The sequence below is a fragment of the Bombyx mori genome, chromosome 23, assembly GCF_030269925.1.
Source record: "Bombyx mori chromosome 23, ASM3026992v2".
NCBI lineage: Eukaryota > Metazoa > Arthropoda > Insecta > Lepidoptera > Bombycidae > Bombyx > Bombyx mori.
The window spans coordinates 10250379-10275113 of NC_085129.1; the positions used below are offsets into that span (position 1 = coordinate 10250379).

At 41.2% G+C, this 24735-nt stretch overlaps 1 protein-coding gene across 1 annotated transcript; it reads right to left on the reverse strand.

Annotated features, from left to right (window-relative positions):
- Nucleotides 1-13589: 13589 nt before the first annotated feature.
- an-0921 (juvenile hormone binding protein an-0921) lies at nt 13590-17114 on the reverse strand. Its single transcript, NM_001043483.1, is given in 5 exon segments — nt 13590-13840; nt 15194-15355; nt 15604-15755; nt 16543-16768; nt 17045-17114. Coding segments are annotated over 5 exon segments (774 nt in total). The 5' UTR covers nt 17103-17114; the 3' UTR covers nt 13590-13664.
- Between the last annotated feature and the right edge of the window lie 7621 nt (nt 17115-24735).

Consider the following 24735-nt stretch of genomic DNA (forward strand, 5'->3'; position numbering starts at 1 on the left):
TACCTAACAAATGTTCACCATTGACTTCCACGGTGAAAGAATAACAACGTGTAATAAAAAACAAACCCGCAAAATTATAACTTGCCTGATTACTGGTGGTAGGACCTCTTGTGAGTCCGCACGGGTAGGTATCACCGCCCTGCCTATTTCTGCCGTGAAGCAGTAATGCGTTTCGGTTTGAAGGGTGAGGCAGCCCATGCAACTATACTGAGATCTTAGAAATCTTATCTCAAGGTGGGTGGCGACATTTACTTTGTAGATGTCTATGGGCTCAAGTAACCACTTAACACCAGGTGGGCCGTGAGCTCGTCCACCCATCTAAGAGCCTAAATTTATTTCCCTGTCTTTGAATATTTTTCAGGAAGAGGTCAAAACAATCTAAAATATGCCTTTGTCATTATAGCAATGAGCTTTCAAATTTTCAGCTTTAATATCCCCGAAAGTCCAGATTTTGATCTGAAGAATTCGTCAGTCAAGAATTTTGCATAACCTGCGTAGCGAATGTCTGCGTTAAATCGTTATTTTAGATTTATGTATACAGGAACAATAGGCTACAAAAGTTAAGACAAATTAACAAACCAAGCGGGGGTGAGGTTGAACCGCACGGCGCGGGGGAGGAGCGACCCTCGCGCCCTGATCAGAACGGCGAAATCAACATCTCTGAAGAAGACACCAATCCGGCAATTGTGAGTACACCTGCTTACTATGTAGTATTTAGTACGAGAAGTGGGAAGTGGAAAGTTATGAGACATTAAAAACAAAATACCTATAATACAATTCTGTATCTATTTAATTCATCGAGATAAAATGTGGTGTCGTGGGACACCACCACGAAGTTCCTTCGGCTAATGTAGAATCGACACAATTTGCAAAAAAAGAAATGGTGCTCAATTTTATGTAGGTTTTCTTGGTTTTTCTCTTAAATTTTGCTGATTAGTTTTTATTTAAGTACGGGAAAGTATTTAGGAAATTCAGTATTTTAGGAAATAATAAATTACGTAAAAAAAAAAAAAATAGTAATTCAAACTATCAATTAAAATAACAAAATATATCTCTTTATTTTTGGTTGACAACATAAAATTACATAGAAATAGAAATAATTACTAAATAGAGAGAGAAGGGATTAGAGAACGAAAAGAATGAAGGAGAAAGAGAAAGGTATTATACACTACTCGCTTGTGTATGCGACTGTCGCGCCTGCGCACGTCTCATTTAACGGTTTTATTCCACGCACTTTTTTCCACAGATTTTTTCTTACGGTTTTACTATCACCTTTTTTTCAGTTCGGTCGCGCAGCAAAATCCCTATCCCCTCCAAGCCTGCCGTAAGGAACTTCGTTCCAAAAATGGAAATGAATACAAATTCTGTCTCTTGTATCTTCATAATTATATTAAATTTATATCGCTAAAAAACATGCTTTAATGTATTTACTTCTTTCTAATAATTAAGCGTTCATCTGGTTCTATGTATACGTCAAAAAAAAACATATATCAAGGCATACAGTGAATATTATTATATTATAAAGCTATCCGGTTTATTTTTTTCATACAATGAACGTCGTTAGTTTTTATTATAAAGTTAAAAATAGTGGCACATGATAAATAATAATTAAAATTTCGACAACGTTTTTTTGGACAGTCTTATGATATAGAACAAAATAAAAATCATATGTTTGTGTTCGCGAAAATTGATAGATTGATAGTTTCTTTGTGCAAATGAATTGACTGTGAGTTCTAAATTTCGCATCTATTACTCTTTGTATTACTTTTTTATTATTATTTTGTACGCCTTCGCAAGCAGTGAACATGATAGAACGACTCGACAAAATATTGGAGAGGTTTGAGGATAGAGAATAACTTACTCGAAGCAATGAGAAGACTGAATTCTTCTTGGCTTAACCATTATCAAACTTTTATTCTACTAAAACTCGAGGGGTTATTATAGATTCACCGAATTAGTAGGTGAGCTCGCGGGGCTCAAACCTAACGACGTTGTTAACACTAATCCTAGCAAGAGCAGTGCTTCGCAGAATCTACCACCGGATCGGAAACGCGACCCATTGGTGGTTTCTGCGAAAAAGGGTCAACCTCTATACAATACAATTAAGACTTAAACCTCATGTTTCTAGGTAGGTAGCGGTATTCATGTTGAAATGTTTACGAGCTCCGATATCCACTATATAGTAGAAATTTCACACTAGGTTAGCTTAGAGCCTGGATTACTGCATTAACACAGGATACTTTTTAACGTGGTTAATGACATGATCAGATTAGAAGTCGTCGTGGCCTAAAAAATAAGACGTCCGGTGTATTGGTACGAGTATGTAGCGATGCATCGGTGTTCGAATCCCGCCGGGCAGATACCAATTTTTAGGTGAAGCAAACACATCGTGTAATAAAAATCAAACCTGCAAAATTATAATTTGCGTAATTACTGGTGGTAGGACGTCTTGTGAGTTCGCACGGGTAGGTACCACCACCCTGCCTATTTCTGCCGTGAAGCAGTAATAATACGTTTCGGTTTGAAGGGCTGGGTGTCATGTCTCAACGTGGGTGGCGGTATTTACGTTGTAGATGTCTATGGGCCCTAGTAACCCCTTAACACCAGGTGGGCCGTGAGCTCATCCTCCCACCTACGCAATAAAATAAAAAACCATTAAGTTCAGATCGTATCTTCTTCGCCGGAATTAAATAATAAGCAATTAGGTCCGTTTGATGATTCAACACATTGACAATCATAAAATAGTTAAAAAAGAAAAAAGACCTATGAAGGAAGATGAAGAAAGTAGAAAAAAGACCTATGAAGTTGATTAGACTCTGGTTCAGCACCTTTTTTTTTTTTTTTTTTTTTTATGATTGAAAGTTTACTGGTGGCCCGAAGGCCTTTCCAGTTTCACCAGGACAGGTGGGCGAGCAAAGGCTCAGCCAAGAGGGGTGGGATTTGCTAACAACTGCCCGAGCGCCTCCGAAGGAGACCTAACAACTCAAGAGCAATTGTTTCGCGAATGAATCTACTACCGGATCGGAATCGCGACCCGCTGAGAAGATCCGGCGAGAAACTCAGCGGGCTGATGCATGGGTTAGGTTGCACGTCGACCTCTTTGTCGAGTTCGACGAGTACGGTTACCGGGGTCCCTAAGCCTCCCCCTAGTATTAGAGCTGAAGGCATCTAATGCAAAGGTTATTGGATCTGATGGATCCGTAAGGACGTGTCTAGGGCGTCGACGGTGACTGGCTCCTGCATGATCAGGATTCGGGGAGTAGTCAGCGGCGGCAACGATAAGGCGATTATCATGACGCATAGCCTTATCGAAGTATCGTTCCGACGCTGACTTCATGTATTTCCGAATTGATTCGAGGCCCAGGTCGTCGTGTAGGTCAACGTTCCTCACGAACCACGGAGCCCCGACAGCTAACCTGCAAAAGCGGGATTGTAGGGATTGGAGGGTGTCTATGTGTGTGCGGGCCGCGTGAGCGAACACCACACTCGCGTAAGTCATGACGGGCCTTATGCAAGTTTTGTAAAGTGTCACCTTGTTCCGAAGGGACATTTTACTCCGCTTACAGATCATGGGGTAGAGTCTACCGAGAATAAACGCGGCACGGTCACGGACTGATTTTATATGCGGGCGGAATGTCATCGATGCATCCAGGGTAACGCCCAGGTACTTGACCTTCCTGGCCCAGGGTATGGGTTGTCTAAAGAGAGTAATCGGGGGTGTGAGATTCCTCCTCCTAATCCGGGAGGAAATCCGTGTGGAGCTTCCCCTCTGAAATAGCACCGCAGTACTTTTCGCTGGGTTGATGTCTATGCGCCATTTTCGGAACCACTGTCCTAGGGCTAGGGCTGCGCTCTGAAGCTTCTTCGCGATTAGGGACTTATTTCTACTAGAATAGTAAACAGTCGTGTCGTCGGCGAATAAAGCTAAATGGGTCGGCGGCGACCGGGGAACATCGTTGACGAATAAGCTAAATAGGAGGGGTGAGAGGACAGAGCCTTGCGGGACTCCAGCTGTGAGAGGTCGTGGGGAGGAGCGGGTTCCCTCGACTCGATATCGAAAAGAGCGGTTCGACAAGAAGTCCCGTATGATGAGCACGAGACTATCCGGCACGCCCATGTTGAATAGTTTGAAAATCAAACCATTGTGCCAGACTTTGTCGAACGCTTTTGCGACGTCGAAGAAGAGAGCTCCCGTGTATAACGGTTTTGGTCGATTAAGCCCCACAAGAATGTGCTCCGTGAGGCGGTGCACCTGTTGAACGCATGAGTGATTTGTACGGAATCCGAATTGTTCATCGATAAGAATGCCCTTGGATGAGACGAAGTCTCTGAGGCGTTTGTAGAGCAGACGCTCATACAGTTTGCCTAGAGACATGAGGAGGCTAATCGGGCGGTAGCTCGTCGGATGATTTTTTGGTTTACCGGGTTTATGTATGCCGATAACGTCCGCTTCTTTCCACACCGCGGGAAAGATACAGTTCGCCATAGCGGCATTGAAAATAGATGCCAACATCACGATGAGTTGGACGGGTAGAAGTTTAATAACGCGGTTGGATATACCGTCGGAACCGGGAGCCTTGCGAGGACGTAGGTCTTTGATCAAGTCTTTAACTTCCATCGGGGTGACGGGTGGTAACGCATCAGAGGGTGGCAAGGAGGCTCTGCGTTCTACCTCACTGTCTACTAATTCTACATGAACAGGGTCCACGGATTGAGTGCTGGGCGTGCACTGGGTTTGCAATGTATCGGCCAGCAGCTCTGCTTTTTCGTCATCATCGAACGCCGCGAGTCGGCCTGAGGGGCCTACGAGGGGGGGCATACTTACTACCGTATCCGATTTGAGAGTACGAGCTAAGCGGTAGTAAGACCTTTGGGAGGGCGCGAGTCCTTCTAAGAAATCAGACCATCTGGCATCTCGGACTTCGGCGATGCGAGACTTTACGTCGCGTTGTAGGGCACGCATTCGAATACGATTTTCCGCGGTAGGATACCTGTCGTAGGCGCGTATCGAGGCGTTCTTAGCTCTAAGGAGTTCCCTAATATCGTCGGACAATTTGAAGCGGTGAAGGAAGTCCTCCGCTACAACTTGTTTCGATGACCTATCTAATGTCGAGGTGATGTGTGACGTTAAGATGTCTATGGCTTCAGCGGTATCCTGAGGAGACGGGATAGAGTCCGGGTTAAGCGGGAGCGATGGTGGATCAGATTCAGCCAGGCTGATGCCCAGCGTGTGCCAATCCACCACAGTCCTCGTGACGGGAACGGAATCGGGAGCGCGACCGAGCTTCATAACGACGGGACGGTGGTCTGAATCTAACTCTGAAACTACTTCGATCGAGTGTAAGCGCAGAGTTACGTTTTTTAATAACGCTATGTCGAGTATATCCGGGCGATGCGCGATATTTAGCGGGTAGTGAGTCGGGGTTAGCGGAGCGACGATATCGAAGGCGAGATCATCGACTAACGCGTCAAGCCGCCTGCCATTCGGGGTTGTGGTGTGTGAGTTCCACCTGATGTGTTTACAATTTAGGTCGCCCGCCAGAATGACAGAGCTCCCCATACCGAGTAGCGCCTCGATATCACTGCTTAGAACGATCTTATCCGGTGGAAGATAAACGGACGCGATAACGATCGGCGCGTGTCCCGTCAGTGAGATTCGGCACACTGATGCTTCGATATTAGCGAGCGCGGGAGGATCGAGCGGGACGCAATGCAGGGCTCTTCTATAGTAAATGACGGTACCACCACCACGGGCAGAGAGCCTGTCGTTCCTGACCATGTTATAGTTCGCGATTTTAGGGTCACGGCGCGCGGGCTTAAGTAGGGTCTCCTGCACTAAAAAGATATCGATTTGATGGTCACGCAAAAAGTCAGAAACCTGATCACGTTGATTTGCGAGACCGTAAGCGTTAAAAAATCCTATCGTTACGGATAGGGGCTTTATTCTACTTATATACGCCATTGATTACCGGCGGAGTGAGGGGAGGACGTACGTATTTAATGACGCGTATACGTCGGCGTATTCCTGCACAACGGCGATAAAGTGTTGTGCAGTGGAGGCAGCGCGAATGGCGTCGCCCAAAGCGTTAACGCGCTCAAAGTTGATCGACTGAAAGAAGTCGATCGCTAAAGCGAGATTGTCGGACGCGGTCGGAGGGCAGGTCGCGGGAGAGGGACGAGTCGCGGGGGCGGGACGAATCGCGGAGGAGGGAGTTGTAGCCGTGTTCGTGTACGGCAGCGGTTTTGCCCAGGCCGAGACACTGGGCACCGCCGCCGGAACGAACGCTGGCTTAGCCTGCGACGCAGAGGGTGCCGAGGCTTTGATGTCTGGGCCGGAAGCTCGGAGGCGGTTTTGGCGGGCGACGCGGCGATTTATTTTAGGGGCTCGGGGGCAACCACGGTAATTCGCGGGGTGACCCTGTGTTCGACACAGGACGCAGCTAGGCGGTTCCGTCGCGGTTTTTTGGTCGCGAGCGCAGAGGGCCGTGGCGTGATCGCCCAAACACTTAACACATCGGGGGCGCGCGTGACAGTTACGGGAAGAGTGCCCGTACAATTGACAGTTATGGCACTGGCTAGGAGTGCCTTTTTTATGGGGGGCTTCGACAGCGATACCAGAGAGCCTACAGACGGTCTGTGTGTTAAAGATTTTCTTACCCTCGGGGGTAGGCTGGAGAGCGACTAGAACCATATTATATGGCTCCCTACCGCGACCGGTGTGCATACGGTGCACAGAATTCACTGGTAGGCCTTGTTCTAACAGGTCGGCTTTTACGAGCTCTACATCTAACTCTTTAGGGATTCCGCGTATTACAACGCGGAGTTCGCGCTCCTCCTGGAGCGTATACGTATGGAAACTTATACGCTCCTTACGGAGGTAAGAAGAGAGGGCCCTATGGTCGTCGGGTGTTTGAACCTTAATTTGAATGCCGTTCGCGAGGTTACGGGCATTCGTGAAATTTATATTTTTGGCCTTAAGGGCCAGGCAAACTCGATCCCAAGCTGCCTTCTCCTGAAGGATAACCGGGGGAGGGGTCTGGGTTTTATTTTGTGCCACCGGACGCGGCGACGGAGTGGCACGGGCTGGGGGCGCAACGGGAGTCTGAGGGCGGGGGCGCGACGCGTTCACGGCTTTGCTAATTTTAGCGGCCGCGGGAGCTCGAGACTCCGCGGCACGCTTCTTACCCTTCTGTACCAGGGTGAATCCATCCGTCGATGAGGCGGGGGCGAGGTCGACCTCCATGTCCGAGTCAGAGTCGGAGCACGAGGAGGCGGGTGCAGGCGACCTACGAGCAAGTGTAGGTGTTTTAGAGGGCGCGACGGAGGCCGCGGATGATCGCTCAGCTGAAACGATGGTCACGGCGGACGACGCAGCAGCTTTTCTCGCCAGTATAGGCGACACGGGAGCGGCAGGCACGACAGAGGCTGCGGTGCTCAATGCAGAAGCTCTGCACGCAGGTACAGGCGACGCAGGAGCAGCGAGCGCGGCGGAGTCCTCGAGAGGGCTCGCAGTGTGATTGGCCTTGAAGGCCAAAAACTCCGAGGCGAGCTGTGGGTGGCGAAGTCGGAGGAATTCCGCGAATACAGCGTCCATGATCGCTGAGTACCCAGGTGGGGCGGCCCCGGGTCTTGAAAACACTCGCCTTGCGGCGAGGCCCCAACTACTCGGACCTGAGCGGTTCTATTGAACACAGGTGGCAATGCGGCGCGATTACTACAGGACAAAGAAAAAGCACAACAAAACAGAAATTACGAAAAGAAACAAAACAAATAAATACTTGCAGGAAACCACTTTGTCGGCAGATGTACCACGAACACAGAAACAACAAAAGGAAACAAAACAAATAAAAACTTCCAGAAAGAGCACTTAGTCGGCAGATGTACCACAAACACAGGCCGCGCGAACAATGGCCGGGCTAACAAAAGCCGGGCGAACAAAGACCGGGCGATCGAGTGGACGATGAGCACGTCCGCACGTGACGGGTGCCTCTATCGGAATGGGTTCAGCACCTACGCAATGTCCCAAATGAAAACTTACCCTTAAAAAAGTCACGGTCACTGGTATAATTCACATAGTCACATGGTATTATAATTCATCGAGCTGGCTGTATCTATGGGCTAATTTACTCGTCGAGCTCTGTCGCAAGCGACGGGTTCAGCGGCGGACCGTGCCGGTGCTTGAGGTACCTAAAAGCACCGTTAATGGTAGTTAGGATAGTGGTACGTCGGTAGGATCCGTAATGACGTCTTTAGGGTGACGTCGACTGTTTACCATTCGGTCCACAGGTTCGGGTATGTAATTTCCGGCGGCCACGACAAGAGGGTTTTCGTGTCTTGCCACCTTCTCAAAGTGGCGCAAAGATACCGACTGAGTCAAGCTCCAGGTCATCATGGATTGTTCAATAAAAAGTGATAGTGAGTATGACGGAATTATCTTTTATTAAATGCTACTTTATTTTTCGACGTAATCACCTTTCAGGTTTATTTACTTTTTATATCATTTTTCTAAAGCTAAAATTCCCTTTAAAAAAAATCTTCCTGATGAAGGCTGTTTCATCAATTCGAAGCTAGCCTCTTAAATGGCAACCACCGCAGCTCTGGACTTGTGCGCGGGGCGTTATCTTGGTGAAACAAAACAACTTTAGCGAATTTCCACGCCGTTGCTTGCGTATTTCCTCATGCATGAAATCGCCTTAAATTTCTTCTGAGTTGGACATGACGGTCTCTTCCAACTCAAGGTATGTTTTTTCGTTTCCGGGTTATAATAGTAAAGCTATGTTTCGTCCATAGTTAGGAATCGAGCCAAAAATCGGTCAAAATCCTTTAAGTTTGTTGGCCAAACAGCTTTTTGAAATTCTCAGTCTCGTTTGTTTCTGCGCGTCAGAAAGCATTCTGGGCACCAAGCGTACACTTATTTCATACCCAAGTGGTTATGTATAATATTATGGACACTTCCTATAGAAACGCTAAGACAATGTTTTTTTTTTTTTTTTTGTCAGTCATTACTGATGTAAGGCGTCCCGTGCGGGGGTCGTTTTTAATGAAAGTTCTTCTTCGCTTGAACTCAGCACACCAATTCGCAACCGTAGAAAATGATGAAGCATGACTAATGTTGCTCTCAAGACTTGATTTACCAGCTCCGTGGTAAAAAATTTCAAACACATATATTTTATTTACGCGCGAACTTAAATTTTATCCATTTTTAAGAACACGTTCCGACACGACGCAAAAATATGAAAAACAAAAAAAAAACATTGCTGTTTTTAATATTATATCTAACGTAATTTATTATACTTCTGAGTTATTATATCTAATCTTATATCTAACGCTTAGGCAATGCCTGCCATTTTTTTGTTCTTTCCAAGAAGAATGTATGGCATTATCACTATTTATTAAACACTCCTCGTATTTATTTATAGCAAACGTTTATTGTGACTATTATTATTTACTTCTTTGATTGCATAGCAAAGTACAGAAGTAAAAAATTGCGCATACTATTTTAGAGTCTGTGATGACCTCTGTGAGAATTGTCGTTGGAGTCGGAGGCCGACTGGGTCCGGGGCAAGATGCATCGCATCTGCGATGCTGCGAAGCCCCGGGTCAGCGCTCGCACTCCGCGTGGAGGTACGTGCTGGTGGACGCCCGAGATACACTCCTTTTGAGGAGGAGTGAGTGCGGGCGCGACACTGGAGTACCCGTAACCGCTATGGCCCCTTTGCAATGACGGATTTCGCAAAGACAGCAGCTTGACAGCAAGTCGACTGCCCTCAGAAGCAAGAAGCACTGGGGCCGACCATCGGCGAAGCCAATTCTCAGTGCATAAAGGCGAAGCCAATTCTCAGTGCATAAAAAATGCTACTGGATAATATGTTCGACCAAGATAGGGACACTCTTATCAAGGCGTCCGCAAGAAATTGTGGCTGTGGGCACTCCCGCTGACTGAGGGTCTCCAGTCTCGGCAGTTGGGGTAGATTGTCTCCAGTCTGCTCCCGCGGATGGAGAGGGATTCTGAAGCTCATCAGGGGCCCTTAGCCCTCTCCGGTGGAACATTGGTTACGATTGAGTCCTGCGGGTCGCCCTTCGCACTCCTTTCCTGGACCTGAGCCGGTTGCGGTACCTCGATCTTGTGCTGGATGGTCAACGTTGGGTCCCCGATTAATGGCGGCCACTGGTTCGCTGAGTAGGCCGTTACCTGTAACGTCGGTAGCTCGACGCAGTACACAGAACGCTACGCTATGTACCTCTACACGGGGATGGTGCAGTCGACGGAGCTGTGCGGAGATCCCGTGTGCTACCACGCCCTGATCCGACAACACGCGATCGCAGTCAGGGCGGTTCGCACGTATCGCACTGCCTCGTTTGAGGTGACGTGCCTATTCGTCGGAATGTCTCCCTGGGACCTGGAAGCAGAGCTTGCTACGTGTGGCGATGCGATCTCCGCTCCAGGGAGAGCCACGTCTCAGTGCAGCCTAAGTTCGAGCACGGTGTGACGGACTGTCAAGGCGATCTGTCCAGTCCTCTTGGACTGGGTGAATCGCGACCGAGGACGTCTCACCTTCCAGGCGACGCAGTTGCTCACATGACACGGCTGCTTCAGCTACTACCTATACCTCGTTTCGCGGAGGAAGCCACTACTGCAGTGGTTGAAACGAGGACACTGCTCTACTTTTACGGAGCAGCACCGTTTTCTCGTTGCAAAGATAGCCCCTGTTGCTGCCGATCCGATCTGACGAGCCTTGACAGGTGATGCTCGACTTATACGAGTCCACCATCTCGCGGAAGGAGGCGACAGAACAAGATGTGGAGCGATTTTCTTCCCTCTCGGCAACGTGACGCCGCCGCCGATTCCAGCCCCAGTCCCTGTGAACTGGCAGTCTCCTTCCAGTGAAAGTCACGGAGCGACTTGACGGGGTCGCGACTGCACTGCACTCTACCGTCGCTTTTTCATAGCCTCACCAGAGACATCTTGAAATTATAAAAGGCGGGTAGGGCTAACTAACGTAAATTTCGCATGCTTGAGATTAGGTAGACTTCAGTACTCAGTAAAACTAAGTAACCGGTGTAAAGATAAATACCACTATAAGTTCCACTGAATTATCTCTGCGCTGATAGCGGATTGGATAGACTTTATTAATTTTTCCCCCCACCTTGAGATAGATATAAGTTCTAAGGTCTCAAGTGTAGTTATAACGGCTGCTCCACTCTTCAAACCGAAACACATTAGAAGAAATAGGCAGGGTAGTGGTACCTATCCGCGCGGACTCACAAGAGGTCCTACCACCAGTAATTACGCAAATTATATTTTGCAGGTTTTTTTTTTTCTAGATGTGTGGACGAGCTCACAGCTCACCTGGTGTTAAGCGGTTACCGGAACCCATAGACATCCACAACGTAAATGCGCCACACACCTTGAGATATAAGTTCCAAGGTCTCAGTATAGTTACAACGGCTGCCCCACCCTTCAAACCGAAACACATTACTGCTTCACGGCAGAAATAGGCGGGGCGGTGGTACCTACCCGTGCGGACTCACAAGAGGTCCTACCACCAGTAAAAAACGTTTTATTACACGATGCTATTCTTTTACCGTGGAAGTCAGTCGTGAACATTTGTTGAGTACGTATTTCATTAGGAAAATTGGTACCCGCCTGAGATTCGAACACCGGTGCATCGCTCAACACGAATTCACCGGACTTCTTATCCCTTAGACCACGACGACTTCCGTAATGATGATAGATCATGACAGTAAACTATATTTATTGTATCCTCCGTAGTATTTATAGAGTGCATTCTTTTATAAGTATTTTGCTGCCGGTTTCTTAGTGTGGATCGTGGGAAACTCTTTTGTGATCTACGGGTCAGGCTGGAGTTTTTTTTTAGAGTGTATAATAGCTCCTCCTAAGACTTGCTAAGACTCGAACAGAAGAGCTAAAAACAGGTCCAGGGTTAGATAAAAACATATTCGCGCCCTTTGTTGTCGATTCGTTTATACGGTAATTTTTAAGCTACGATTTTCCGACATATTACGGATGATTCCTTAGTTATTACTGAAGTTTGAGCTTTAAAAACTGTGGGCTTTTCCATTAAAACCATCAGATAACATGTTATTACTTTGATTAATGAATGGCTAACGTTTTCAAATGCTTTATCTAAATGGGGTTTGTAATGGGGGAATGGTATTTTAACCTCGAAAACATTTTCTTGTGTTAAGGCTTTAGTTGTTTTTCGTGTTGATCTAGCCTACAAAGATTTTGGAAATAACAGAACAGATCATGATAATGTTAAAATACTTATAAAAATACTTTTTAATTCCTTTTGAGAACTAAAATTATTCACATCAAGGTGAATGAAATCGTTTAAAATTAAATGTGAAACAAAGAAATTGATTAAATGAATTCTGATCTTATAACAAAACCTTGAAGTCTGTTGCGGATTTACGTAAACAACGATTCTCGTTAAGTAGTATTTAAATCATAATTTAAATTCTAATGTAAGTTTTTGTTGTGTTTTTTATCATAAAAATAATCTTAAAGTCAAATAGAAAACACTTTTTTAATAAAAAAATTAAACCAAAAGTTTAAATATGTACCTAACAACTGTGGATTTGTTAGGTAAGCTTTTCCCCTACCTAATCACTTTTAGCTTAATGGGCTATTCCAGCTACTCATGCACTGGTAGGTATGGTCATGGGCTCAAAATTGGAGAATTGCTAACACTAGTCCTGGCAAGAGCAGTGCTTCGCTGAATCTACCAATGGACCGGAATCGCGACCCACTCAGAAGATCCGACGAGAATCTCAGTGGGTTGAGTCTATTGGCTTAGTTAATCTATTAGGTGGGTAGCTAAGGCCGCGGGGTGCCCGCCTGCCGGTTCAAAGGCCAATGGAGATAGAGTAGTAGAGATATAAGCATCACGCTGCTTCAACTGGCTCAGATGCGGGTTGTTATGCGACAGGAGTTTTGTCGGTTCAAATCTAAAATGCCCCCTTTTTTACCACCCAAGCGTAAACAGAAAGCTGACAACATCCTACATCCGTCAATTTCAACCAAATATACCGAAAATGACTATCAAATACCCTTGAGCATCTTCATCAACATGGAAGCCGTCTTCGTATTTTTGTCTGGATAAGCATACGAAGTTCACGGCTCATCTTGTGCTACGCACACCTAGTTATCAGAGTCCATTGACATCACATTGTGAATACCGGCACCAGCCTTTAGACCTGAGTTCGTCTCAATTCTATTACACAATGGCTTTGTTCCATTTGGTCCAGTTTTGAGAGTGACACCACTCTGAAAACTGGAGCGGAAACAGCTTAAAGTATGTAGAAGCAGGTAGGATTCTTGTACGTACTCATACGGGCTCACAATAATAGTAAGTTCTTCAATTAACAAATATTTTAGATACATATACTTATAAGCGACAACCAGCTTAGCTAGTAGGAAATAGTAGTTAACCTAAGCGGAGTGAACTAACTTACTAAATAGGTAAGAGGCCGACTAAAAAAAAATAGCATTCTGTTGTAACTACATTATTTTTAAATGGTTTCACCTATTGCTACCAAATTTTATGTTAAAAATAATAGAGTAATCAAGGATAACAATATTTTATTTCTTAAACGTAATAAGCTATTTAATTTTGATCTGAAAGTTTTCAAACTGTTTGTTAAGGTTTGGCAATCGATGTAAAGTCATCCGTAAGATAATGCTTAGCGGGTACCGTGCCGAAAAATTTCGAGGTGTAGCTGTAGAAAATATCCATGGCTTTATCAAAGAAACTTCTTCCAAAAGTATCCATGACGAACTTCCAATTTTCGTTTAAGAATGTCGTTACGAGTTTACCTGCGAATAATAATAATAAATAAAAAACCATGATTTCTCAATAATTATGAAGAAGAAGAATTTGGCTAATACTTAAAAAACTAAAAGCGTGTATCTGTACATTTTTAGATTTCTCAAGAGCCGTACATTTGCCTTTTGTTCGCGAATGTTGGCTGTCAATAATTATTTTATGTATTATGTTTTATAATTCCCTTTAGGTCTATACTAAAGGCTATACCTCTATAGGTGTACCCTTTAGTGCTAACAAACATTTTATCGATAAAATGTTAGTGGCCCTATCGTTGTAGCGATTTCTTATACGCTTTATAGGAGTCGAACAATATTATTTGAAAAATTAAATAATTAAATCTCACTCAAGCAAGCAAGCACTCGCTTCGTGATATTTATGGACTCCAGCTACTGAATTGGCTGTGAATTTGTTTGTTAATCCAGTCTCTATTTCAACGAGTGTCAATAGGTAAACGAAAATGGATACTGCAGTGTTTTGACGAGTATCGTTTGAAAGTTTACAATTTCCAAATTAGCCTATGAAATCTAGCATAAATTCGTGGAACATATAAAATAAACTACATGATTATGTATGTTTTAATTTAGAATGTGTTTCGTATGTGGGATGCTTTAGTCTTATTTAGGCAAAAATACGTGTACAAGAGTGTTTGTAGCAAATCGACTTTTTCTGCTCAAATTCATGAACTTTGAAACCGTCAAGCTAGTTCGTCATTGATTCAACCGGTTTGAAATTAGGTCGTAGCCAACCTCACCTCACGGGCTCACGAGTTAGTCTATTACACGAGGCGCGATACAAACTACAATAATTAAAACATCAAGTTAACGATTTAGCACATTTTGAATGAAATTTCAGGGACTGCAAAGTACACCCCACCAATAACATGTGCCTTGTGAAATCAAAAAGTCTATTTTAACTAATGTATCTTTCAGCCCACAGATGTCCACTGCTGGACGTAGGCCTCACCCAAATCTTGCCACAATGACCGTGCAATCTACATCTAACGGATTTTCGATACCTTCAACAGTTCATCGGTCCATCTTTAAAGAGGTAGTTGAGGGAGTTCAAAAAGTAACGAAAATTAATCTCTACAAATGTGTATTAACTATCTTAATCGACCGTTAATTATAACTGATCGCAAAGAAGATGTCCTGTGACATTATGTGTTTTTCTGACATGTATATTCACCGATTTCTATGTTATATATGGATTTTTTAAATATTTAATTTGTTGGAAATGTTGAAATAATATTTTCTCCACGTAGTTACGTTTTTAAGTTTAATTGGTATATTTCACTTTTCAAGTGGGATTGCATTGTTATATTTAAATTATAAAAATATACTTACTAGCTTCTTGTTCACCCAGGAAGAGATTGTCAGCATAAAACTTTGTCTTTCCCAAAATTTGATAATCGTACTTAATTTTACTATAGTCGCACTTCATATAGATTTCTCCATCATCACGTTTTTGCGCATACACGGGAAATTTCATACTGATTTGTAGTTTTTCTGGAAATGAAAAGATTTGTTGAAAAATACCTATTTAGTGTAACTAAACATGTTTACATCAAAAATTGTTTTAAGGACACAAGAAAGAAAAGTTCTAAGACGAGCTTAACTCAGCCATAAGTTAGATAGACAGTTGTTTTTCCCAAATATTACAAGTAAATGGTAATAAACGTCGCGGTAACATCAAAAATGATAAATACGTATTTGCCAAAACATATTATTATTATGTTATTAGTCGAAGTACTTACCTAATTGAACTTTTCCATTTCCTTCGCCATGGACGGTCGTGCCTCCCAACAAGTTCTTTATAAGAGGGCTTTCGGAAAACACTTTATACTTCCCTTCAATATCTATATCGCAAGTGAATTCATATCCACCAATTTCTTTCTCCAAATCAATTCTGAAATAATTAACGGTTTTGCAGTAAGTTTTGGTTATGCGTCGCGATTGTTTCTCGTTACTTTGTTGCCCATATATATAGGATTCTTAGAATGTTTTTTTTTTTAAATGCACTGAATTTTTTACTGTATTCTTTGTGATTTGTGAATTTTGTTAAGCTTTCATCTTCATTCATGGACACCGCCAAAGCTTGGAGCTTAGTCAATTTTGACCGTGATCTTGTAATCCACGCTTTTTCATCGCTACTCTCGTGTTAACCGGCTTATGTAATGGAAAATAATCACAGCCGTCTCCGGATACCAAATAATGGCAAGAGCGTAGCCAGCGTGCTATAGGATAGAAGACATGTTATGGTATTGACAGGGCAAATTTTCACGATTGACTTCCACGGTGAAGGAATAACATCGTGTAATAGAAATCAAATACGCAAAATTATAATTTGCGTAATTACTGGTGGTAGAACCTCTTGTGAGTACGTACGGGTAGGTACCACCACTCCGCCTATTTCTGCCGTGAAGCAGTAATGCGTTTCGGTTTGAAGGGTGGAACAGCCGTTGTAACTATACTTGAGACCTTTAGAACTTATATCTCAAGGTGGGTGGCGCATTTACGTTGTAGATGTCTATGGGCTCCAGTAACCACTTAACACCAGGTGGACTGTGAGCTCGTCCAGCCATCTAAGCAACAAAAAAAAATCATTCCATAGTTCGGAGTTCACGGTAGTAGGAAAGAACTCTGCAATTGCGACGCGGTGCGTTGGTTAATTTATCTAATGGTATCGTACTTACTTTATTGAACTAAATTTACAAGTTTTTACACCTTTTGCTTGACCTTCAAGCAATGTTATGTCCACCAGTCCAAGAACAGTCACGGAAACATTTTTCAAAGCAATGGGGTCCACGGGTGGAATATCTAATTCAGGTATACCCGTAGACGATATTTCATTTAGGGCATTATTGATCAGACTCTTCGTGCATTCTTCATCTTTAAGAGAACACTTCCCAAGGGTATCGACTAAAAACAGTATTAAATGATAGAATAAATTTCCATCTACATCTACCCGTGCGACAACATTCGTAAACCACAAAAAAATTCCTATTTCTATTTTCTGAAACTAAATTGTGCTCACCGTAGTATTGTTATGTTCAATCGAGTATTTGTTTATTTAAATTATTGATTTAATTTTAAGAAAATAAATATTTCATAATAATTGTGCATTAGACAATTATAATACATTTTATTGCCCCAAGAATATAAAATAACGTTATTTTTTTATAATTTAAGTCTTACCGAACGCAGCATCGCCGAAAACAATTAAACCGAAGAGAAAAATAAACATAAGAGCCATCTTTGTAGCTATGAATCTACAGCTGTAATGTGGTAGACTTATAAAGTTCGTCAAATATATATTAGAAGCACAATGTTGCAGGAACTAAATAAACGGAAGATATAAAAGGCCGTCAGTTTTTGAGGTTATGTTAATGTTTTGACACGGACGTATAATAAATGTATTTAATATTAGCGGACTTAATATTACACCAAAATGCTGGTATATACTCAGTCGTAGTAAGTACTGACAGCTGATTTCTTGGTAGGCAGCGGCTTGGTTCTGACCCAGGCATTGCTGAAGTCCATGGGCGACGGTAACCACTCACCATCAGGCCGGTCATATGTTCGTCTTTCTACAAGCGCATTAAAAAAAAATTGCTCTGCAATCGTGCATACACGTACCATGATAATATTTTAGATTGTCATCGAAGGCCAAGCGACGGTCCACCTGGTAGTAGGCAAATAAAGAACCTCGCACACAGGAAAATGTACCACTGCCTGCTTGCGATTCAAGGCTAATGTCTCAACTGCGTTTAATAGCAGGTGTCAATTTTTTTCATAAGGAGAACATTAACAATTCATCACATTTTATTGCTAACAAAATTAAGTTAGGCACATAAGATTCAAGTAAACTTAAATAATTTAAATATTTACTATTCAACAGCGTATCCAAAAAATAGCTTGAGCTTGAAAGCTAACTGTCAGCGCCATTTGAAACAGTGCTAGAAAAAAATATTATAAGCATGGAATTTGCGTAATTTCATGTTGATTCTTCAAATTTATTATACGTCTGTGTACAGTCTGACGTACAGAGTACTCTTTGTACAAAATTAATCTTAAATTACAATGGCATATCATCTGCACATCTATGTAACCTTTGTTTGGTTTATAATTGTAGTCTCTCATTAGTATTCATTGAGTTATTGTTTTATTAGGTACGTTACAATAGCAAATAGCTAAATTTCTCACCTACAGGTCATTAATTGGTCAAATTCGTCCAGTTGAAGACCAACAGGTTTTACAAATACTAACTAATTACTTCTTGGTTTTTAATTGTTTTCTTTATTACCTAACTCTATAAGGATGAGCAAGCTTACCGCAGACCTGGTATTCGATGAGTCCATTGACATCAATCACAACGCGAATGCCGCCACACGTCTTGAGACATCAGGTGGAAGTCAGAATTATATTTATTTACGTAGCGGACCTTCAAATCGGAATACATTAGTGCTCCGAGCTAGGAATAATCAGGATACTATACCTATCCGTGCGTGCTCATAATAGTCCATACCACTAGTGATTAAACAATTTACAATTTTTGCGAGTTTAATTAACATTGTGCTATGCTATTCCATCGTCTTCGTAGTTGGTGATAATTAATCTTTAGGTACGTATTTCGTGAAAACATTGTACCTGTCTGCATTTCTGCTGATCGTTCTGATTTGACACGGCCATTACTATTGCTACTGCAACGCTTGATACGAGTACATTGTGCACCTTACCCTAAAGGATATTCTGACAACTCAAAATGACAGTTTCTGAAGAGGCAGCGCGGCAGCGTGGCAGGTAGGTGCATAGTAATCATAGATGTACATAGATCATACAGCGTAACATATATCCAAGGGTGAAAGGCTATTTGGTTTAAGCCACATTTCGCTTAATACCCGATTTTTATCTTCGTAATTAATGGTGCGTTTTATTTAGTACTATCTGACCAGGCAGACTTTGTAGTGCCTCAATCGATAAATAAAAGACCTAAACTTTTGTATAAAATAAACTTAAAACAAACAAAAGGAATCCGTCCGACGGGGGACACATCAAAGGAAACGCTAGATTAGCAACAGGTTGATAATTTTAATTGAACTTCAAATAAGTTTACTCAATTGAAACAGCTGATATTTTTTTCCAAATTTTAAACTTTAAAATATGGCTCTCCTGTAAAGTTGCAAAAATTTCGCGTATACCAAATAGCCTTTCATCCCTCGTTATATTGATTTAGTGCCATTACGCAAAGGAGACTATATTTGTTTGACTAAAACACGCCTCTTAAATGTGACATTTTAATTTTACCACAGTATTATAGAAAACCAATTATACGCAATATCAATTACGTTAAAGTACTACAATTATGTTTGTTGTACTATGTCTTGATTGTAATTTACTAGGTATGCTTTATATTTTAATCTTATTTTTCCGGCACATAATTAATACGGGTATAATCAAAGGTTATGAATGCCCCATTATTCTGCATATTTTGATCGCGTTGCAATCATGTATTTCAGTTTGAGACTTTGAAATAATGATTTCTTGATGATAACATTGACGTCACGTCTGCGGCTTCGGTGAAGCGATGTCTTTATCTTCAGTGGTTAATATATGATTATGGTTTTGGTTACTGCGTTACATCAAAGCGGCTCTAATTCAACTGCCTCAACGTTAATTAATATTTAAACAATTTAGAGAAATAGCAAATTCTCAACAAAATATTGAGTTTCAACAGTTAACAGTCCAGAATGGTCGTCCACAAGAATATCACACGTCCCGTCCGCGAGAAGCTAGAATAGCCTCTTAAGCTACCAGAGAATAAATAGATCGGGAAAAAATCACACGCACTCATACAAAAACGTTTAGAGAGAGAGAGAGGGAGAGAGAGATTGGGGGAGAGAGAGAGAGACAGAGATTGGGGGAGAGAGAGAGACAGAGAAAACTGCATGAACGCTTTTTTTTACCTGACGATTTCTACGATTGCTATTGAAATATAATCGTAACGAAAAACAAGGCATTGCTATTGAAGACGGTCCTGAATTTTATATTTATTTAAATTGTAGTTATGCTTCGAAATAATTTTAAAGTAAATTCTAGAATTTATTTCCTTAAATTATTTTTGTTTATTAAAAACAATAACTCTAGGGAATCTTCACGATTTTAGCTAGTCTAAGCTAAAGGGATGTAATCCACGCACTTCATGATCCAGAGTTGCAACAATGTGTTCACTGTTTCACTAACAATATAGCATATTATAATGAATACGATTGCACGGATGAAACGGTTTACTGATTAAAAATGCTAGTTACTTACTTTACCTTAAAAAATACCGATATCACACATTTTTAAATGGATCTATGAGATTCTGTCTGATTTGTAGAAAATACAAGATATGGCAACAAATAATCGAAACCAAGGTAATTTCAATTTAAATACATATTTCCTATTTAATATGCAACATAAATCATAGGCAGGGTCAGTGGTGTAACCTACTTACTAACTTATATCTACTTGGTGCATAAGAATCTAATAATAGTTTTATTTTAATAATATGTCTTTACATATTTTTATAATATGTATTATTTTAATAATATGTATTTACATTTTATTAAATTACGATATTGTATAATAGTTAATACTAGCTTTTGCCCGCGACTCCGTCCGCGTGGAATAGTTACTCTTGCATAACGCTCAATTTTAACCCCCACTCCATTTACATAGAAAATGAAAATATTTTGAAACATTCGTTATTGTTACTCCACTTGTATTGGTCTTACCGTAATGTTATATAGCCTATAGTATATATGTAATGTATATATATAAATGGGCTATCTAACACTGAAATAATTTTTAAAATCGAACTTGTAGTTCCTGAGATTAGCGCGTTCAAACAAACAAACTCTTCAACTTTTTAATATTAGTATAGATAAACACCACACTCATTTGTGTGTCATTTGTCTGATCTAATTTCAAAGTAAGTACGAGTAGAACACATATGCTACAACACCAGAGACTTCTTGTAATGTAGGCTGTGGAATTTATTTAATCATATCTCTGGACACCACTGAGTCGTGCGACTATATGCCCCTATAGTATAATAAAAAACTGGTATTTTGTAATTTTTTACATTCAGACATGCGTACATTTTCAAGTTGATCATATTATATTCAAAAACAACCTCAGATTTAAGGTATTTACTATATTTAATTGAAAACTGTGACACGAAATCGAGTAAAATTTAGATTCAGATCATATAATTTCAACAGTTTTTCTCGAATAACATTATGATAAATAAAATATAAATCAACAGTAAACTCTGCATGACGCATGTCTGTTATTTAAATGTCTAAATTAATATTATGTGGCAAGCTAACAATTATTATGAAGGATAACTCGCTTGGTAATTATGTACTTATGCTATGGTTTTTTTAAATATACATTTAACTTGACCTAGCTGCAAAACAAGAAAAATAAAATAGTCGTAGCACAATTAAGAATTATTTTTAATTGCGATCAACACATTAGTTAGCAGTAACTAGTAGGTAGCGGGCAAATTTATTGTATTTAACAAATTCAAGGTCGCAATATGTATAACAATATAAAAAAATATATATATTGTTTGACTTTGCTTATTTCTACTGCTTATTTAGATTATTGATTTCAAGAATTTATTAATTTTTTTTAATTTTCTTTTTTTTAGCCATAAGTTTGATAATAGTATAGTACTTGTAATAACTCATTTCTTTACCCTTAATTAGGGTCTCCATAAAAAATACGTACTTATGATATAATGACAGAGATTAAACGCGTCAAAATAATAAACAATATTTTAACTCAACAAACATAACTGTATAATGAATGACATTTCATTGGATTTTATACAAAAAGATTTGTGGTGCATATTAATGTCTTATGCTCGCCAAACCCGAACATCAAAACTCAAACGTTTTAGATATTATAAAAAAAATCGGATTGCAAAAATGACTATGCTAAGTCATACTTTATATAACAGATTATCAAACAACGACTAGTTCAGTACACAAGGTTAGCTGGAGCTTTCTATAACTGTAGACCTACACTACGCCTAACCATGAGTAAAATATCTCCACCACCCATCAGCATCTCGAATGGCATCAACTCGAATGGTTGCTGCGCCGACGTGGAATGGTAGAACAAGCTACGCATCGAGATCGAGCTCTGATCCTGGCGTTGCTCAGACACTGGTTGTTAAATTTTTATTGGTGGTAGGACCTCTTGTGAGTCCGCACGGGTAGGTACCACCGCCCTGCCTATTTCTGCCGTGAAGCAGTAATGCGTTTCGGTTTGAAGGGTGGGGCAGCCGTTGTAACCATACTGAGACTTTAGAACTTACTTCTCAATGTGGGTAGCGCATTTACGTTGTAGATGTCCATGGGCTCCAGTAACCACTTAACACTAGGTAAGCTGTGAACTCGTCCACCCATCTATGCCAAAAAAAAAGATTTTAGTTCGTTTAATAGCATATCTCGTCTGCCGCTCCCATCGCATGAGTGACAGATCAACGATTTGCACTTGCCTAAAAAAACCCACTGACAGACGAGAAAAATGTAGTAGCCGAGACTGAAATTGAATACATGTAGATACATGTAATTAATTTCCAGACACACTTTAGACCAGACATAATTAAACTTAGTTTGGTTAATAAATATAAATGTATTATGATTAAAACCCTTTTGCAGTTTATGCTAGCGTTTGTTTTACTCATTCTACAAATTTCACTGAATTCAAAACGGGTTCTTCAAAATTACAAGTACAAAAACGACAGACACGTTGTTGAAATTACCCTTTTCTGCTTAAATTGTTTTTCTTCGCTCACTTTATCGCAACTTCCCCTAAAAAAATGCTGCGCGTGCAACTTGGTACGCGTGAAAGAAGTTAAACTTCATTTGCGGTGCTTGGTTTTTTTTTTCTTCATATTTCATCTTAAGTCAAATTTCTCTTGTAATAGGGAATGCTGTGTATAAGAGAAACGACCTCTTCATCATTTATATGTATATATTTTAAATTATATATAGAAAAATATATTTTTTTAATCCGTCATTAAACATTTGTTAATAAGATAGTTAATATGTTACTGCCATCTACAGGAGCAATGAGAAACTAATAATAAGCCATCTAGTGGCCGACGCCCGTAAACAGAATGTGTTTAAGAGAAATGACCTAGCTCGCTATCTTTTCTTTTCCCATAGGAGGAGGAGCCCATAGACATCTACAACGTAAATGCGCCACCCACCTCGAGATATAAGTTCTAAGGTCTCAGTAACAACGGCTACCCCACCCTTCGAACCGAAACGCATTACTGCTTCACGGCGGAAATAGGTAGGGCGGTGGTACCTATCCGCGCGGACTCACAAGTGGTCCTACCACCAGTAATTACGCAAATTATAATTTTGCGGGTTTGATTTTTATTACACGATGTTATTCCTTCACCGTGGAAGTCAATCGTGAACATTTGTTGAGTACGTATTTCATTAGAAAAATTGGTACCCGCCTGCGGGATTCGAACACCGGTGCATCGCTACATACGAATGCACCGGACGTCTTATCCTTTAGGCCACGACGACTTCACTTTCCGCTTATATCCAATCAATGATTTTACAAGACTGTAATCCTTGTTAGACTTTACTAAATAAATACACAGCTTACTATAATATACCTCTGAATAAAATAATGTACCAAATAAATATGGCGATGGATGGCACTGGGCTAAGGTTAGATAGAATTACCGTAATCATAAAAACTAGCGTCTGATTGCTAGTTGATATCCTAGACAGTTCAAGGTGTTATAACAAACTTTATTACATTTACAAAGTTAATTATGTTATCTATACTAATATTATAAAGAGGAAAGATTTGTTGGTTTGTATTGAATAGGCTCCGAAACTACTGAACCGACTTGAAAAATTCTTTCACTATTTGGAAGCTACACTATTCCCAAGTGACATAGGCCATAATTTTTTTTGAAAAAAATTAGGGATCCTTACTAAAACTCTAAATATAACCCAAGGTGTAAAAAATTACCTAAAATATTCTTTACATCGCGTGCCCTGCGAAAACTATTGATGAATGAATAAAATAATGTACTACGACTTTGTAGAACACATTATTATTTACAAAAAGTGTCGCGACAGCATATATCTCTTTATTGTAGTTATGCAGCAATAAGTGTTCTTTTATTTAAAAAAATTAATCAACGTCAAACGTCGTTGAAATTTTTGTTAAAGACCCGAGCGGAGCCGCAGCGGGCCGCTGGTTGTAAAATAAAAGAATCAATGACTCTGTTGCATGACGGCTGCTGTATATCCTTTTTTTTTTTTTTTTTTTATGATTGAAAGTTTACTGGTGGCCCGAAGGCCTTTCCAGTTTCACCAGGACAGGTGGGCGAGCAAAGGCTCAGCCAAGAGGGGTGGGATTTGCTAACAACTGCCCGAGCGCCTCCGAAGGAGACCTAACAACTCAAGAGCAATTGTTTCGCGAATGAATCTACTACCGGATCGGAATCGCGACCCGCTGAGAAGATCCGGCGAGAAACTCAGCGGGCTGATGCATGAGTTAGGTTGCACGTCGACCTCTTTGTCGAGTTCGACGAGTAGGGTTACCGGGGTCCCTAAGCCTGCCCCTAGTATTAGAGCTGAAGGCATCTAATGCAAAGGTTATTGGATCTGATGGATCCGTAAGGACGTGTCTAGGGCGTTGACGGTGACTGGCTCCTGCATGATCAGGATTCGGGGAGTAGTCAGCGGCGGCAACGATAAGGCGATTATCATGACGCATAGCCTTATCGAAGTATCGTTCCGACGCTGACTTCATGTATTTCCGAATTGATTCGAGGCACAGGTCGTCGTGTA